Genomic DNA, 18964 nt, shown 5'->3' on the forward strand with positions numbered 1-18964 from the left:
AAAAAGTAGAAAAGATGTATAAGAATATTATCATGAAATGAGAAAAAGTAGAAAAGTAGATATGAAATGGGACAAATGAGGATTCTACTATCCCACTCCTTTGGATATTTAAAGATGATTTTTTTTAGTACAGTCAGAGAGGGTGGAGGGATTCGAACTCATGACCTCTTGGTCAAAGACAAGTGTCAATTATCGTTGAGTTAAATTCGGGTTGTCCTTTAAAATAAGATTTAATTTTATGTTTTCTATCTTTTGAATTTCAATTTTATAATTGGTAATTAAGTTCCTAGTTTGTAAATGTTGTTTTATGTTGGTTTTATTAAATATAGTTAAGCCTCTATAAGGTGAACTTGCATGAGAAGTGTTTATATCACCGACATAATTTGTATTACTCATTTGTTTATCCACTATTTTGTATCATTTTAATTAAAAGTTTATTTCTTCGTTTATTGAATTCTATTCTCACATTTCACGTTTTCTATTTCCTCATTGTCCGTCAAACATTGAGAATTTAATTATTTCTTCCACATTATTTTTTATCACTTTTATTTTCCCACGACTATCAATGGCTTTTTCTATTTCCTCATTGTTCGTCAAACATTGAGAATTTAATTATTTCTTCCACATTATTTTTTATCACTTTTATTTTCCCACGACTATCCATGGCTTCTACAAATCTACACGAATCGGCAAAGTCATTCACTTTAGGAGAGTTAATTTCTTTTGGGAACCTTCAAAGTCATTCAGCAATGAGAGAAGGGTTCTTTTGTTTAATATTGCCTATGTTTAAACTGCATAAGCTATGGAAAACTACTTCCCGACCAACTAATTCATGGTGTCAAAGTGAGCATAGTTCAATGTTAATTGACATATATCTCCAACTAAGAGGTTGCGAGTTCGATCTCCGCTCCAAATATTGTACTAAAAAAAGAAAAGAAAAAAAAACCTACTTCACGACAGCCACAGAATTAGAAAGCGCTACAATAAATATTGAACAAATTACACAAAGGTTCAAAAGAAGTTTAAAGTGAATGTATTTGTTTCACTCTCTGGATCACTTTCTTAAACTTGGTTGATGGTTCTTCATACAACATTGCAGGGTCATCAAACTCCGATGCCAAGCTCGGCTCGCCAAGAAATGCACGGAACGAGTCCGCCACCGAGTATGAAAGGGACTTGAGGTTGTAACCCCCTTCCAGAAAAAATACACATCGACCCTCGCATAAATCCTTGGCCAGTTGCTTAATATTGGATGCGAGCATGTAGTATGTTCCTGTCGTGAATTGCAGACTGGCTAATGGATCTAATACATGAGCATCATACCTGGACAAATAAGTTGCAACTTATTCAAACTTTTTTTTTTTGACAAGAAACAAACTTTCCATTGAATTATTGAGAAGGAATGATAATGTTCAACGATATGGTTTCTGCAACTTATTCAAACTAGCCTAGTTAATCTATATGGTTTCTGAAATCAACCTATTAACTAACACAGTCAAGTATGATTAAGAGAATATATGCTCCAACGCGATTAAGAACACCATTTGGCTAGTAGCCAAATTTCGAAAGAGGGGGAAGAAGGATTTTTTTAGTTTTCTAAATTTGGTTTAAATTTTGAATATATTCTAAAAAGTATTTAACAAAATAAAGAAATACAAAGAAGGAAGTAATAAGCTTAATTTTCAAAAATTGAAAAAAAAAAAACAAAATTGGTATAAGGCCACAGATACTTTTTAAAGTTCGAAGACTTGTGAGACATAACATTGAAAGGTTAGAGATCTATTTTTTAAGGTTAGGAGCCTATTAGATAACCATAACAAACAAAACAAAAAATAAATAAATAAATAAAAATAAAAAATTTAAGGATCAAACTTAACCTTAAATTTTCTAGATGGAGGGAACTCACCCAGCAGAGACGAGAATGATATCAGGCTTAAATCTTTGAGCACAAGGTACAATTACTTCATCAAACACCGTTTTCATTGCAGAATCGCCTGAGCCTCCCGGTAGAGGAATATTCAAAGTCGTTCCTTCACCGTTTCCATGACCAACCTCATCAATTTTACCAGTTCCAGGGTAACTCCCATCCTGAACCAGACGGGATTAAATTACCAATGAAAAGACTGGTTCTTCTAGTTAATGCTACCAGGTAAAGTAACAAGGACAAAGTCCAGAAACCAAAAGTCTAAGAAGTTACCAACAGTCATGCATTACAAGTTTCAAGTTAGCGTCTCATGTCTGAGTCGTTCATGCTTCTTTCTAATAATCACATGAAAGAATGAAATGTTTATCACATTTTTCTTAAATAATGCTTACTTGGTGAGTTGAAAGAAATAATATATCCGAATCATCGTAGAAGGCATCACTTGTTCCATTCCCATGGTGAGCATCAAAATCTATAATAAAAACACGCTTCAGTCCATGCACACGTTGAGCATAACGAGCAGCAATAGCTACATTCCCAAAAACACAGAATCCCATTGGTCCCTTGGGTACTGCATGATGTCCCGGAGGTCTTATCAATGCAAAACCAATTGGCGGATCCTTGTAGGTTTTGGATGCTGTGACCTGAAACCAAGCACATTGGTAAATGAAACTCTAAATACTGCGTATGCAAGGGGTTGGACATTAAAAGATTAAAAACTAATGAACACTCGAAGATAGAAAGCCCAGAATTTCTCCTTAAAATGTGTAGTTTGACTACATACATGGGATAACATACAAAAATTATCATTTAGTAACTAACGTGCTGGGTTGAGACATCACCACTGAATCAACTATCGAAATTCCTGCTCCGGCTGCAACTAGGGATTCCTTAAATGTCTGCATTGCCAACAGTATCAAAATGTGGTCATGCTAATGGTATTGCTCCAAATAAAGACGTTAATGCTAAGCTATCAAGTGCCTTTTACATATCAAAGATACTGGCATATGTGTGTGTATATATAACCGAAGGCCCCTTACTGGAATATGACCAGATTGAAAGAGGGCAGTGGGTCAATGGCAGGGGCTGGAAACTTCACTACAGCTTAAGATGCTCAAGGAAAATTGAGACCAAGGATGATCTAACAGAAATAAGGCCGCTATGGTTAGGAATAACAGGTGAATCTTGATAGATAGCTTTTCAGGTGGAAGGCATTCGCAATCAATCAAATCACATAAACGTTGGTATCAGTGGGGGAAGGACAACTGCCATTCTATAGTTAGAGTGAACTTAAGGACATGCTTCTTAATTGTTTTTGTCCATTGAAAGAAGAAAATGTAAGCCATGTGCGAGAGGGGATTATGCTTAGGTAATGAGGTTCAAGAGGGTGGGGAGTTATCTCAGCCCTCTAACGAGTATAACAGCTTCACATATACCAAGAAGATCAAGGGTCATATAAATGATGGAGATGCTTTAACCAACAGTGGATCCTGCACGGTTTTTGTTCCTGCAAATTAGTCAAGATGCTTCAGCTACCAAAAGGAATAACTCAGAAATGCCGAGTAACTATGGCAATGGGTGGCAACATTAAGAAAACTAGAACAGGCAAGGCAACAAACGTAAGGTTGAACCAGCTATAGATAATAGAGGTTTTATCTGTCTACATCCACAGGAAATGCAGGATACATTTTGCTAAAACATACTCACTGGTCTCTGAAAATAAAATTTTGATCTCATAACCGCAAGCTGAAAATAATTGAGATATTCCAACTGGTTTTAGAGGAAGAGTGGACTTGTTTAGTTTTTTTTTTCTTTTTTTTAAGCAAAAAGTTATCATGATTTTCCATTGAACAATATTCCCTTGGGCGTTCAACCATCTTCGGATGGGAGGGGGTCTTTTATGTACAATATTAGTCATCATTTTTAAATCTTTGGTAGCTATGGTCCTGGACTTGGACTGTCCTTATTTGGTATATCATAATTTGGCTTCGAGTTCATGATCGAAGGGTTAAGATCTTGGAAGAACACTTGAGTAGAGGTCCTCCTTGTCTCCATGCTGAGCTTCTTAAGCATGTAAATAGAAGGCTAACTTTGTCTTTGGTTAGGCCAATTTAGACAACCACAATAATAGCTATGTGAAATAAAGAAAACAGAAGCAAAAACCGCTGCAACATACAAACTCACAGTGGCAGTGGCATATGTTGGTCCAGAGCCTTCAATTAAAATAAGTCCATCCTGAGAAGCCTTATCCATAGCCTGTAAATATACAGAAACAATAGTATAACAATAATACCACCAATATTATACTTCTCCAAGGCGAGTTGGACTCTTTTTGCCTTCTTTTTGGGCTCTCGTTGGTTCTGAATACATTTCCTCTGTTTCTTATTAAAAAAAAAAAAAAAAAAAAAAAAAGAGTTGGACTCAACAGAAATCCGCCACAACCACTTAGAAAGGAACGTCACATCTCTACTTTTAGTATTGTCCATGCCTAAACCACGATTGGTGGAGAGAGAGACCACTAACAAGATAGTACAATATAACATACTTCCAGCTTTTAGGATGTCTTAGAGAGAGATTGTAGAAAGAAGAAGAGAGAAAATGGAAAGGAAAACCTACGCACACCTCTACTTGGAATCCAATCACAAACAGATTTCATAATTTTGTTGTAGAGCTGACAGGTATTAATTGATGTATCTAGATCTATTTGAGTTCAGCAATTACATGAAAATAATACTCATAACCACATTTTATTTGGTACTTGAGAATTATGCTTGCTATCCTAATACATATCCTAAATATCTTCAAATATCACAAACAACAAAGAAAAAACTCTTGTAATTGCACCAGAAATAAGATCTCAAAGCAACTTCAAGATAGGTTAATGGTTACAACATCATCTAAACAAGCTAACCAAAAGAAAGCAAGTATAAATCAATTTTCCATCAGAAAAACAGCTAAAAAAATTTCAACCTCCTTTATATTGTGTGCTCATAAAGGATAGGGTTGGTATCAATAAAGTAGATTATGATCATTGCAACATCCATGCATAGTGATAAGAAAATTGGAAGACCTACATTTCCGTTCAGAAAGTGATTCAAACCAACATTATTTCCTGCATCAACTTTAGCAATATCATGGCACCAAATTTAAAACCAAAACGCTACCTTCTCAAGGCCTGCTACATAGGCTTTTGAATGAACGCTCACAATGTCATCAAATGAAGCAGGTTTGTAATTTTGAAGTTCAATAACATTTGAGCCTTGAAACTGCAATATATCATCCAATAAAGACCAAAACTAAGTAGAGAAGAAAAGGAATTCATTACCAAGAAAAAAAAATATAGAAGAGTGCTATACACCATGAAACTGGATTATATCAATTATGAGAACAAAATTATAATTTGAAATAGAAGTTTAAAATGTACCCTATTATCTGCCAAGAAAGAAAAAGGAAGAAGAATCAACATTAGGTGTTTATCAATCACCCGTGAAGGGAAGGTAGAGTAAAACTGAGTCTTTTTTTTCTAATTAATTTAGCTCATTTAATGAGCTAGTGTGTTAGACTACTTTTTCTTGCTGCCAAAGATACAAACTTTTATTGAAATAATGAAAAGAAAATACAAATTTCAAAAGATACAAACTCCCAAAGGGATTGAAAGAGAGCAACACAAGAAGATAAAAAGAGAACAAACTAAAGATGTGAAAATGAAAAAACAGAAAGTACAAGATGAAAAATAGAAGCAAGGTGCTGAGCAAGAAAGAAGAAACTTGACAAAAATGCGCACCCAAAAGTCAACATGTCGGCAATAAACTTCATCTTCAGGAAACCAGCTTCATAAATTAAACTTGTATTTTGCAAAAATTTTAGCATACCCTTTGGCTAACTCTTTTTTCCGCTCAGATTGCAACTCCAACTTTCTTCTAGCCCGATCTTCTCCACAAGAAACCATTTCTTTTTGCAATCTAACCAATTCCTTATTTAGACACACAAATACAAGTGTACAGTTTTTTTTCAATTAAAAAAACATGCCCTGAGAGCACGTTAGGGAATATTTGAAATCCATCAGAGAAACTTCGGGACATGTTTCACAATGAAAAGAGGAGGAAAAAAAAAGACAGTATAAAACCAGTCACACGAGAAAGAGAGAGGAGAAAGCAGATCAGCCTCGCGAGCAAGTGAATTTGTTATACTTCCGCAAGACCATTTAGAGGAGAGAGTAAGAAAACCTCATCAAACCAGTCACACTGAGAGGAGAGTGGGCGAATTGGTGAAAATAGAGACCTCCCCGATAGTGAATCAAACGCACAAGAGAGGAGAGTTAAGTGTGATTTGTTGGCTTCAGAATCTGTTTTAGTGCTTTACAATTTCTGGCTTCTGATAGTTGAAAAAACCACTTGAAATCAGGTTACCTCATTTTAAGTTGAAAGTAAATTTGATTTTACAATATATTCTCATTGATGGCTGGAATTTTAAGCTGAAAAGCGTGGATTATTCTTCTTCTCGCAATAGTGAATCATGACCTCTACCTCCTCAAATGTTAATGATGAATCAAAACCCATGTGACTAAATATCAAAGGATGAATGATAGGGTGAAACACTAGTTGCCTTCCAACAGATAAAACTTCGTTGGCACCATGGTTGGAACACTAGTTGAAAATAAGTAGTTAAAGGGATAGAAACATGTCCCAAGTCATTCGTAAGGCTATTGCTGCAAACAGTTGGAAGATGATGGAAAGATAGAAAATAAAAGAAATACTCCTCAAAATTTTCATTTACCATGTTCAACCCTATCTTTTGGTAGTATGAGTAACATTCCATTACAAGCATTGAACAAGCGAAAAGAAAGGGAACTGTTATTGCATTCTTTTTAGATAATTTCATTGATGTTAATGAAATTCCTGATACATAGGTCCTTATTTTAACAAGTGAAGAGTACAGTAAAGCATATCAGGTTTGGACAATATAAAAATTACACAGCATGACTGTATTACCTTAGGTGTGAGTTCCATATTTTCGAGAGCATTCACAATTGCAGGAACCCTAAGATGACATTCTGGATGAGATTCCTGTTACAGAAAATTTAAGGAACAAATCAGCCCAAGAGTTAAGCAGATTAACATGAAGACAAAAGCAGAAAAATCAATGATGGTCCATTAAGTTACTTCCACATTACAATATTAGAAAAGATATTAACTTCATTTCAAGGATTACAATACTTTCAATCCAGTTAAGCTACCAAAATTCCCTTTTCCATGGCTGTGAGAGATCGTTGTATCTGATAAAATATTACAATCCACTTCAACTCTAGAATTCTTATTGCAAGGATCAGGATGATTCTTTAGCCAGATTGTATAACTGACATCACAGCCTTCTACTTATATCAATTGCTTGAGCTAATAGATTTTTCCAAATAATGAAAATTCAGAATTCATTTATCATGCAATACTTTATGAAAGTTGAGACAGAAGTGATTATTCATCAGGCATTGATGAACCCCAAATAACCATGAATATTGAATAAATACACAAAAGACCATAAAATTACTTTTTTGCAATGTATATTGATAATACATGGTTTTAAGTAAAATCGGATCATATACCTTATTATGACCAGTGGCAGCAGCTACAGAATAAATAATTTTCACATTATCATAATGCGCCAATGGTTTGTCACTCAAACCAGACGAACAGAGTACCGCCACTCTATTAACTTCCAAACGATAATGTGTTTTACTTCTCGGTTGAATTCGTCGACATGATCTCTTTTGCCAAAAAATTGTATTCAAGGAAGCCCAGCTAAGAAACTCCCGAATCTCTAAACGGGGCCGAACCAAGCAAAATACATTTCCTGTTCAATTTACAATTCTCTTCAGAAATCCTTATCCAAATAGTCGAAAAAGCTGGTAAAAAGCCTGGGTGATGATTCATGTATAACTTTAATCTGTGGCCAAGCATGTCCAAACTAAAGTTATACATTGAACCCCACACCCAGTGGCCACACATGTGCTAGTCGACTTTGTTCATCAAACCCAGAACACGCACTTAAATCACATAAGGAATGAGCCTAAAAGTTTTCTAATCCACAAACCCATTTCGTCTCTGTTCTAAAACTCTTCACAGCGAACACCTAATATCAAACAAAGCTGTAAAACTCAAAAACGTTAATTTTACTTAAAGGTAGCCACCGAGCAACTTCGTGTACACATAAATAAGACAAACTGGGAAGAATCGGTGATGTCTGATCGTAAGTTTGTCGGCCAATCAATTGGAAACGAGGATACTAAAGGTACACAAGAACCCAGATCGATAAAATTAGTTCAATTCCCAAATCTAAATTTGAAATTTAATACAATCCACAGCGAAGAAGAGATTGTGAGAGAGACCTGCATAAGGTGATGAAGATGGAAGCAGAATGCGAAATTCCATTAGGAGAGATTTCAGTGACTGAACTGAACACGAACAGTTCAGTGCGCGCGAAATATGGGGCGAGCGCGGTAATGTGGAGAAGATGACCGAACTTGCAACCTGCCACGTGGCTTAATGGAAACCCAAGATTATTTCCGATAAATTCATTAATCGTGGATTGCATTTATTTTAGGTTTTTTTTCTTTACGTGAAAATTTTTAAGACGTGATTTGGATTGCTATATTTATTTTAAACGCAATATTGATGGTCAAAATACAAATAATTAAGACACCCTAATTAAAAGGTTCTCAGTTTCTAGTCTTTTGTAAATTTAAAGATTTAGTAAATATTTCTATTTCTTATTTTTTTTATTTTTCAGGAACGTCTAAAATTATGAAAAACCTTTTTAAGTAATATTTTGTTGGTTTTTATTTTTGTTTATAACTTTTTCTAAACATAAATAAAAGGCTAACAAAATGCAGAAAATAATCCACTTTACTATTCATACACCATATGACTTTTGTCAACAATTATTCTCAATTTGGTTGTTACTTAGCATTAATGATTAATGCTCTTGAATCAAACAATTGAAAGCACGAACTAATCTCTATACTCAACACATAATTGAAATTAAATTGTAAGCATTCATTTTATGAATAAATCAATACAATAAACTTTACTATCAAGTCCTTAATAAAAAAGATTTAGATGAAATTCTACGATAACCACCTCCTTAATAATTAATTTCTTTTCTATTTTCCTGTTAATGATCAATTTATTCATCCAAAATATTTACATATAAAAAGTGAGTAACAGTTGACCTTATATAAATTTGTAAACATTAAAAGTAAATTGTTGTAGAACTACCATGTTATTTTTATTATGATGTTTCATTGATTTTCTAAAAATCAAAACAGCACAGTTTATCGATAATTGATATATAACTCAAACGGAAGGTATAAACAACTTTCTAAAATAATACAAGCAAAGTCCAAATTTATCATAGATCCTTTTTAAAAAATAAAAAATAAATAAATAAATAAATAAACCAGACGTGAAGAACATGAACACCTTGAACAGATATAAACGCCAACGTTGCAGACTAGATAAGGTAAAAGATGGATTATATTATTTGTTTAATTGAATTGTAGATTGAAGAAAAAAACTGGAAGCCCCGTTATCTCTTCCCTTTTGTTTCTATTGCAATCTCCATTGGAAATCATCAGTCCGAACATCCTCTCGGTCCGGCCATGGCTTTTCAAGCGAGAAAAGCAACGAAGATCATCCCTCACTTTGGAAACAGGATGATGAATTTCTTGGGTTCGATTGAAATGGGTTTCGCGAGCTCTTATTATGCAACCCAGCTTCACAAAACTCCATTTTCGGTTCAAAAGATCGGGAATGGAGTCGTGGGTTTCGAAGATATGCCTACCCATTTATCTGCTCGTCGTTTCAAATCGATTAAAGTGGAAAAACGATTGGATTCTGTCAACGATGATCGTGACAATCAGGTAGACTACATTCTGGTGCTGTCAACTTTGATTCCATCTTCCAATTTTATAATCCCAAATCATTTTTAGATTGTTGTTGCTCCTGTCATGCGTTGAAATGGCTCGTAATTTTTTAAACGTTATTCGAAAACTGTGTTCTCGGAATCGGCATCTAAAAAGTTCCTTTCCCCTAAAAGAAAAGTCATACGTTGACAAGTAACTCTAGACTTTGAACTGTACTTTTTATTTTCCATTCTGCTTGTCATCCCCGCTCCCCATTATTCTATCACAGAACAGATCCAGTGGGGACGGGGTGGGACCTGTAGCTCAGAGGATTAGAACATGTGGCTACGAACCAGAATGTCGGGGGTTTGATTCTTGATCAGAAAGCGGTATGCTTGGGAAGACCATTTCTGGTCGAGACGTGTTAATGAAATCAATCCGTGAAATAAGGTCTCGTTCATTCTTGGGGTGAATAAATAGAGACTACTTGGAAATTCTTTTTCTTTTCTTTTCCTCTTTATCTTGCCGAGATGAATCTGAATGGTTGGTGATCGTGAAGAATGTTGCTAGTCAGAGAAGAAAATGAGCTTGAGAGCAAAAAGGAGACCTTATGTAACTTGTAATTTGATTGGTTTGATGGGTATTTTAGCTTCAATAGAGGCCATTTTTGCTTAAAATTTTCAGGTCAGGTTATTCCTTAATCTTTGTTTATTAAGGTGCCCTAAGTCACAAGTCAATATGGTATTTCCATTTCCGTATTCTGGAAAAGTTGTAATTTAATTTTTTTAATCATCTAGTATAATATATGTTCAAGTTCAATAGTCAAAGTTCTGGGGTCAAAGTGCCCATTCATATAGAGATTTCTTCCAAAGGCTCATCGTTTGTGTACAAGTTGATGATATTTGATGTCAAGTGCTGAAAGTGAAACTTGCATTTATGGTACAAGGTTTTGGAGTTTCCAGGAGGAAAGGTTAGATTTACTCCTCACATGAGTTTCATCCCTGATCGCGACAAGGAGCGGATACCCTGCTTTCGAGTTCTCGATGACAACGGTCAGGCTAGTATATTCAGTAATTTTACACAGGTAATTCTATGCTGAACATGTCCTGTGATGTCTCTCTCTCTCTTTCTTGTCCCAACTTCAAGTGCAAAGGAAGGAACTTACGAACTTGATACTACTTTTCATTTAGGTGAGCAAGGAGGTTGCTGTAAAGATGTACAATGACATGGTTACTCTCCAAACAATGGACACTATCTTATATGAAGCGCAAAGGCAGGGAAGAATTTCCTTTTATCTGACCTCCATTGGAGAAGAGGCAATCAACATTGCTTCTGCAGCAGCACTGTCATTGGATGACCTTATTGTACCACAGGTTACAATTGCATATCTCCCCTTCATCATCCTCCTTAGTAATATGAAGTTAATTCTTATCCTCAAAGACAAATGTGAACAAAGACAAAGGTGCAACATGCTCCCGGGGGCAACCTCGGATGCATAAGATGTTTACGATATGTGAAGTGGTGGCTTGCGACCTGATACCAGGGATATTAACAGGAAAAAATAGACAAATGCGCAATACTGTTCCCTTGAATTAACATCTTACCTAATAGTTGACATGAATGAGATTGATTTGTAAGTCTAATTCTCCCATGTCATGCAGTACAGGGAAGCAGGAGTACTTATATGGCGTGGTTTCACTTTGAAAGAATTTGCAAGCCAGTGCTTCGGAAACAAAGATGATCATTGTAAAGGGAGGCAGATGCCTGTCCATTATGGGTCCAAAAGATACAATTACTTTACTGTAGCATCAACAATCGCGTAATATTCGAGCTCAATATGTCAAAACTTTTTAGTAGATCTTCTAACACTTCCAATTTTATTCCTTATATTTTACTTTTACTTATAGTTCTCAAATCCCTCATGCCGTTGGTGCTGCATATTCAATGAAGATGGAAAAGAAAGATGCTTGTGCAGTCACTTATTTTGGTGATGGAGGAACAAGTGAGGTAAATAATCCTAAAAAAATTTTAGTGTTAGAACTGTTCCATCTGCTGTTACCTCAGAGAGAAGACTTTTGAGGGGATGTGCTATTCAAGTTGAAAATCAGCCACACTCACGACCTTCCTTGAATAGGATATGTTCTATAGGTTGTACTACTGTATTATTAAGTTGTAAATCAGTCCATCAAATTTGGTTGATACTTATGACTGCAGAGTCTTCCGAGTTTTCGGGTTGATTTTTCTATTGTCTATCTGATATATCATGTTATATTAGGGAGATTTCCACGCGGCTTTAAATTTTGCAGCGGTTTTGGAGGCGCCTGTTATTTTTATTTGTCGGAACAATGGATGGGCAATCAGTACTCCTATTTCAGACCAGTTTCGGAGTATCTCATTCTTCTCTGAATCTGCAGTTGTAAAGAATGTACCATGAAATCTAGAGTTTATTGTTTTGTCATTTTGCAGGTGATGGTGTGATTGTGAAGGGTCGGGCTTATGGAGTTCGTAGTATCCGTGTCGATGGTAATGATGCACTTGCTGTATACAATGCAGTTCGAGCTGCTCGAGAAATGGCAATTCAAGAACAAAGGCCAATATTAATTGAGGTAATAACAATTTCACTATTGCACTCTTGAAATGCACTTTGAAGATCTGATGCCTTTTTGTCAGCAGGCTCTCACATACAGAGTTGGACACCACACGACATCAGACGACTCAACCAGGTATCGTCCCGCTGAGGAAATCGAATGGTGGAGGGTAGCAAAGGACCCTGTATCTAGATTTAGGAAATGGATTGAAAGCAATGGTTGGTGGAGTAATGAGGCAGAATCTGAGCTTAGAAGTAGCCTAAGAAAACAGGTAAAGTTTATTTTCAGAATAAGATATTTCCAGAGAACAAGATAGTTTTCAACTCAAATTTATAATTTGCCACATCAAATGAATTGGGTTAAAAATAACACATTAAACTAGGTAAACAAGAACAAGATAGTTTTCAACTCAAATTTATAATTTGCTGCTCTATTAGTCTTCTTCACCAGAAACCCCAACCTTTATATATTTAGCAGATCCAAAATTGAATACTACAAAATGATTGGACATTTGGACAGAATCAGGTGAAAGTGAAACTTTTTTACTTTTTCAAAAAATTCTTTTGGATTTTTAGTCAACTTTAAAAAGTAAAAACATATTCTTGAAAGTTACTTCTCTAAAATGCTCTTACCGGGTAGATTACAAAACGAAGAAACATATTTCCAGAAACCAAAAATAAGATGGTTATCAAAACTATTAACTACTGTGTACAGTTCCTAATTCTTCATGTTTTTGGTTCCTACAGCTATTAGAAGAAATTCAGTTGGCAGAGAGGCGTGAGAAGCCCCCAGTGGCAGAGGCTTTCACAGATGTGTATGATGTTCCTCCCTCCAACCTCAAAGAGCAAGAGAGTTGGTTAAGAAAAACAATCAAAACACACCCGCAAGATTACCCATCTAATTTTCCTCTGTAACCTGACTAGGTTTTGGAACTCTGCCTTAAAAATTAGGTTTGCTTTCCCCAACCTGTGGTTAAAGCAGTTAGAGAGAGGTGAGAATGGTGGCAGTGTTTGCAAATAAAGGACAAATAAGGCATCCTGTCTAAATAAAGTTATCCTTCTGCGAAGAATGTCATATTCAATATACAAACTGATAAAAGAAACCACCAAACGGATCAAAATTGAATCAAAACTTGTCAGATCTGTTCAAATTGAACCAACCAACTGACTAATTTTCAGTACTTTGTTTAAGAAAATCAAACTAACCAATATGTATATGTTAGGTCCCCAATTGTCAATATCTACTCTAGAAGGGGTAAAAAAGAGAATTCCTCACCCTTGGATAGTTAGCTGCAGGTAAGAAAAGTAGCGGGTAGGGTTAGCCTTGAGATTGGGTTTACTTGTTCTAATTGGGGAAGTAAGTACTAAGGTAGTAGGAGAGGTTTGCAACCCTCTCGAATGGTTGTTTTTCTTCGTTGAATTGCTTGCAGATTGCTTGCAGGTTGTTTGTTGAGGTGCGCATAAACTAGTCCAGATAATGTCTATCAGAAGGAAAAAAAACATATATATCAAAACATAAGGTGTGATAACTTACAGTATACTTCAAACTGACTGGTCTTTTGGTTTTCTGCTTACTCCCCAAACGAATTAGTCAATCTAAAGAAATGTTGACAATCTAATTTGCATACGTTAATCCACCATTATGATCATAAAGAGAGGGCATAACCCAAAAACAGAAGCTCTTATTGATAATTCTAAGATTTGTTCGTCTGAAGAAAGACAGCCAAACTTGTGAAAGAAAAGGATTCAAAGATGAAAACAAAATGAACAGAATCGAGAGTAAAAAAAATCACAAGGTTGAAGTAGCTGTCTGTTGGAGAGCTTCTTGAACTGCCTTGAGGAGTGATGGCATCAGTCTCTGGTTTGTAACAATGATACCCTCGTGAAGATCCAGGTATCTTCCTCTTGAGAAATCCAGTGCATTACCTGCTGCATCCGTAACCAACCCACCAGCTTCTGTAGATTTTTCATTGACAACAAAATGTCATAATAAAGCGAGTAAACATCTATTGTTTATGTTCAAAATATAGTAAACTAACATAATCATTTAAATTATTGAGTCTAGCGATAATTTAACATGTATTAAAGTATAGGTGCAACGTTATTTTTTCTCCATATCATTAATGTTCAATTTCCACACCAAAAAGGAAGCGTCAGAATATATTAATGATAAATCAAAATGAATGAATCTGAAATTTTATTCACATCACCTGTAACAACAATGCATCCAGCAGCATGATCCCAAATCTTTTCACGGTATCCTTTGTGAGGAAAACGAAGGTATATGGCTCCATCTCCTCGTGAAAGGGCACCATATTTTGCTTGACTATCGATTCTAACAGGTTGTGCTTTGACGCCAAGTTTCTGTTTGGTAACTAATCGTCTCAGCAAACCACAGAGTATATCTTTCAAGGAATAAAAACACAATCGGTAGAGATCAAAAGTGGACAAAAAATGGCGTACTTGTGCAATAGAGCTAGTGAGATCATGCAAAGAGTGAGCAGCTTCGTATGATTCAAAGAAGGATGCTTCTTCAGGATTATCAGTAGCACTGACACTCACCTAAAGTGCAACAAAATGCCTCATGATTTCAATTCCCATTTCAAACTGAAGAAAGAAACTTCTGAAAAGAGCTTAATCAACATAAGAACCTTTGTTAATGTAGAACCGGTTAGCGACTGCATATATGTTCCTGCACCAACTGTAGAAAAGAAAAGGCAACCAACATCTCCAAGAAGAGAATGCTGATTGCTGCTACTAATTGGTTCCAAGGGAAGATTTGGACAGGCTAGGACACCTAATACTACTTTCCCTTCATCAAGCAATCCCAACGCAATAGCATATTGGTCCCCTCTTAGAAATCTAAGACACAGAGACACGTGCACATGCCAATAGGCAGATAAGTATACGTGGATATCAGTAAAATATTAGTGAAACTCAAAAATAGAAATTTAGGAACTATAATTGATTGTATTAAATGAACTTCTCCTGAAAACACCATCATCCTATAAAAGTCCATCATCAACTATAAAGAGATTTCCTCAAAGGATAAAGCTCAAAACCCATACTTTAAAGCCCAAAATCTTCTAAATAAAAACTTCCAGCCTCTTTGATGTTACATGATCTTTATTTCAACTCCACTTACATTTAGGGTATTTGTAAAGATCAATTAGGGATGCGAAATAGAGAGATAGAGAGGAACTCTGATTTGCTAACTCACCCCTTGGTGCCATCTATTGGATCCAAAACCCAATGTCGACCAGTAGGACCTCCTTCGGACTTCCCATTGTCAATAGCCCTAAGCACATCTTCTGCGGTTAAGGTTAAAGAACTATATGATCCCTCACTGGAAAGTGTTTCATTTACAAGTTTCGAGATGCGCTGTAATGTTTCCTGACCAGTCTCTTTTCGGAGATCTCCTGAATCCTAGAGACTCCAAACTTCAAACTTATTTTGCTGAAATAGCTCAAAGAAATCAGATTCTATATACAATATAATATACTACATACTGACCTCCTCAGCTACCAAAGAAAAAGGTTCAGAAGGGAGTTCCTTTTCTAGTACGAAACTAACTAGCGCCTGCGAACCTGGAAATAGAAAAAGCAATAGAAAGAGTATGTCCAGTCAACCTCTGTCCTGTTAAGATAACTCTTTAAGCTGCAATGAAGCACGAATAGAGATTATTTATCTAGATCTTGACGCTAGAGCAGATGTTGGGAAGGGATACATCTTTCTTGAATAGAGTAATAAGAATCATGAGAAATTAAGAAAGCAGAAGATAAAAAATTAATAATAATGATTAATAACTTGCTAGAAATATCATTACTTCCATGCCATTGATATTTCATAAATTTGAGACCCTGATATTACTTTCTACGTCAACATTTATCTCGTACTTACACAATATGCATTCCATGGAAACTCAGAAAGGTATGGAAGTTTTCTTGAAGATGCTATACACAACAAAGTATTTGACGCTACTCGTCATCATACATACGTAGCAGCTATCTAAAATACAAAACAAACGTGAGATTAAGGTAACTGGAGCAAAATAAAGGTCCGAGCTAATATTATAATGAGGTATTTTTGACATGATGAAACATTGAAACTAAAGCTACACAGATTAATGGTTTTCTTCAAGATTTGGAACGTGCTATTCCATTTAACTTAGAATTCAAAAGAACCACATCGGGATATCAAATATCCTTTGCTTCTCTAATGCTAAATATTGTAGACTCAATTTCTTTGGTGGAGTGATTATTTGGTGGGTGATTATCTATGGGATTAGTCAATAATCAAGATACATGGATTAACCCGGACAACCATAATTATATTTTAAACAACAAAAAAATAAGAGAGAGAGAGACGGAAACGATATATATTTCAAAATTACTTATAATAAGTATCAACATGATCACAGACTAGCGGACTCATTGGGTGGGAAAAGAAAACAACGAAACTGACAGACAGAAGTTTTACGAACCATAATCAGCTACTGTCACTGGGCTTCTATCTGATTTCGATTGGACATCAGATTGCAATAATGCCTTCTGCACTTTCTGTGACCAGAAACAGTAGATAAAATCAACTTGAGAAGCGATATATAGTTACAGAAATCTCCAAGAGTACGAGAATAAAAAATCAATCGTAGGAATCGTAACGAACAAAACCCGTGGTCGAAGAAGATCATCAACGTCTCAAACAGAGGAGAAAGAAGGATATGGAAATGTACGATCAAATTGAGAACTTGGGTTTAGGTCATACAACAATCAGAAGAGCCCATTCAAGTCAAACCATGGCTTCACACTCCAAATTGTATTCAATTTCCGATTGAAGATACCCATTTCCGCTCACATTCACAGAATTCCACAGATTGAATAAGAAACGCAGTAGAAAGAGAGAATTGCCTGGCAGAGACGAGCAGCGAGAGAGGCCGCTTTCTTCGCAGCCGCGAGCTCCTTCTCGTAAGACATTGAACAAACCGCTAACGCAACTGGGGAAAACGAGGGGAAACACCTTCTGGTGAAGAAAAGAGAGGCGGGAGGTTTGGACGTAATGGGATTCTGAACTTTGGGTACAATTCTCAACAAATTTATAGCCATTTCTCTCTCTCTCCCTCCTTTTCTTTGGTAATTTTAAGACAAATTTATAGCTGAAAAAATCTCGTTCTTCCCACTGTCACATGATTTTGTCGATTCCTTGGCCATTTGAAGTTGAACGCACAATTTTCTCTGTCGCTAATTCACATTTGCAGATGGTTGTTCAAGAACATTGGCTTATCCTTCTTCTCCTCCATTTGAGATTATTACATTATGGACGAGAGTTCTAACTTCTAACCAAAAGAAAAGAAAAAAAAAAACCCCTAATATTATGATCAAATAAGCTAAGACTAGGACTAAATAAATAATGACTCTTAACTTGTTCTAACTTTGAGGATAAATATGCTATAAACTTTCTATAAAGTTTAATCATCGAATGTTTGAAGTCCTATTTTAAATTTAAAATAAAAAATAAATAAGTATTATTTTATAGTTACAATGCTTTAATTTATTTTTAAAAAATAAATCGTAAATAACTTATTTTATACTGTTTTTATTAAAGATTAAAATACTAATTTGGTAGTGTTTTCACTCTCGGGCGGGAGCTTTTATTTATTTTGATCTTTGTAATTAAAAAATGTTTATTTTGGTAAGGTACTTTCAACTTTGGTTCATTTTAACGTCTGTATTTTTAAAATATTAGTTTTGATCACTGTATTTTTAAAATTAAAGTAGCAATTTTGGTCCTTATTACAAAATGTTAACACAAATTTTACCGGCAATAGAAATTTTTTTAATATGAGATGTTATATAAAATGTATATTAAACGTAGTGTTATGTTGAAATTTTGATATAAAAAATGAGATTAAAAATAAATATAAGTAACTAAGATTTTTACTTTTAAAAAATTACCAGAACTAAAATAAACATTTTAAAAGTACGTGGACCAATGTTGAAAGTTAATTAAAATAAATATTTTGAAAATACGTAAACTATAATTCAAAGTACATTCAACTGAAAAGTATAGGATCAAAATACTATTTCAACTTTTATTAAATTATATATTCAATCGCGAATTAGATATAGGTGAACTAGATCCATTATTGAAAATTCATAACTCAGTGATAATTGACATACACCTCCATCATATAAATTAGTCTGTGAACGCGAACAAACTCCTTCGCCATTACTGAAATTTTTAAAGACAAATACTAATCAACTGAATTTGATTTTTTTTTGGAGGAAAAACTGAATTTGATTTTGTTGTAATTTATAAATATTTTACTAACGTGACTTGTCCAAAAGGGGCCCAGGTCCAAAGGCCGATCAAACATAGAGTGACGGCCCAAGAACCAGACTATTTGGACTATTGAGAACGATTTACTGGGCCAGCCCAATAGTATAAGCCCATTGGGCTTAGGGCTCAGAACGAGCTTCTCAAACTGTATTTTACTCTCGGTTCAGCCTAATGAGGAATGTGAAGAACAGTAACATTCATGGTGATTTGACATATTTTG

The 18964-nt window shown here is 35.2% G+C and overlaps 3 protein-coding genes across 8 annotated transcripts; 1 reads left to right on the forward strand and 2 right to left on the reverse strand.

Annotated features, from left to right (window-relative positions):
- Positions 1-850: 850 nt before the first annotated feature.
- On the reverse strand, positions 851-8464 carry HDA14 (histone deacetylase 14). Of its 5 annotated transcripts, none has more exons than XM_022277457.2 (9): positions 8307-8463; positions 7524-7771; positions 6916-6990; positions 5089-5190; positions 4109-4180; positions 2767-2823; positions 2317-2568; positions 1907-2088; positions 851-1323 (listed from the first exon to the last, which is right to left on the reverse strand). In XM_022277457.2, the coding sequence occupies exons 1-9, from the start codon at positions 8347-8349 to the stop codon at positions 1023-1025; spliced, it is 1332 nt and encodes a 443-aa protein (XP_022133149.1). In that variant the 5' UTR covers positions 8350-8463; the 3' UTR covers positions 851-1022. The 5 variants fall into 5 exon arrangements, with proteins under 5 accessions (XP_022133149.1, XP_022133150.1, XP_022133151.1 ...); XM_022277458.2 differs by lacking the exon at positions 8307-8463 and adding an exon at positions 8012-8052; XM_022277459.2 differs by lacking the exon at positions 4109-4180 and having other exon boundaries at positions 8307-8464.
- Positions 8465-9434: 970 nt separating this feature from the next.
- Positions 9435-13478, forward strand: LOC111005384 (thiamine diphosphate-binding fold (THDP-binding) superfamily protein). 2 transcript variants are annotated; one of them, XM_022276862.2, is made up of 9 exons: positions 9435-9839; positions 10768-10905; positions 11012-11194; positions 11483-11640; positions 11729-11828; positions 12097-12208; positions 12288-12427; positions 12495-12680; positions 13156-13478. In XM_022276862.2, the coding sequence occupies exons 1-9, from the start codon at positions 9579-9581 to the stop codon at positions 13321-13323; spliced, it is 1446 nt and encodes a 481-aa protein (XP_022132554.1). In that variant the 5' UTR covers positions 9435-9578; the 3' UTR covers positions 13324-13478. The 2 variants fall into 2 exon arrangements, with proteins under 2 accessions (XP_022132554.1, XP_087976866.1); XM_088120740.1 differs by lacking the exon at positions 9435-9839 and adding an exon at positions 10157-10271.
- A 592-nt stretch (positions 13479-14070) lies between these two features.
- Positions 14071-17756, reverse strand: LOC111005385 (3'(2'),5'-bisphosphate nucleotidase 1). The gene is made up of 8 exons (XM_022276863.2): positions 17316-17756; positions 16892-16967; positions 15922-15995; positions 15629-15834; positions 15060-15270; positions 14872-14970; positions 14619-14772; positions 14071-14364 (listed from the first exon to the last, which is right to left on the reverse strand). The coding sequence occupies exons 1-8, from the start codon at positions 17508-17510 to the stop codon at positions 14198-14200; spliced, it is 1182 nt and encodes a 393-aa protein (XP_022132555.1). The 5' UTR covers positions 17511-17756; the 3' UTR covers positions 14071-14197.
- Between the last annotated feature and the right edge of the window lie 1208 nt (positions 17757-18964).

This window comes from Momordica charantia (assembly GCF_013281855.1).
Source record: "Momordica charantia cultivar OHB3-1 chromosome 1 unlocalized genomic scaffold, Mcharantia_2.0 BLBB01000001.1, whole genome shotgun sequence".
In the NCBI taxonomy this organism is placed as follows: domain Eukaryota; kingdom Viridiplantae; phylum Streptophyta; class Magnoliopsida; order Cucurbitales; family Cucurbitaceae; genus Momordica; species Momordica charantia.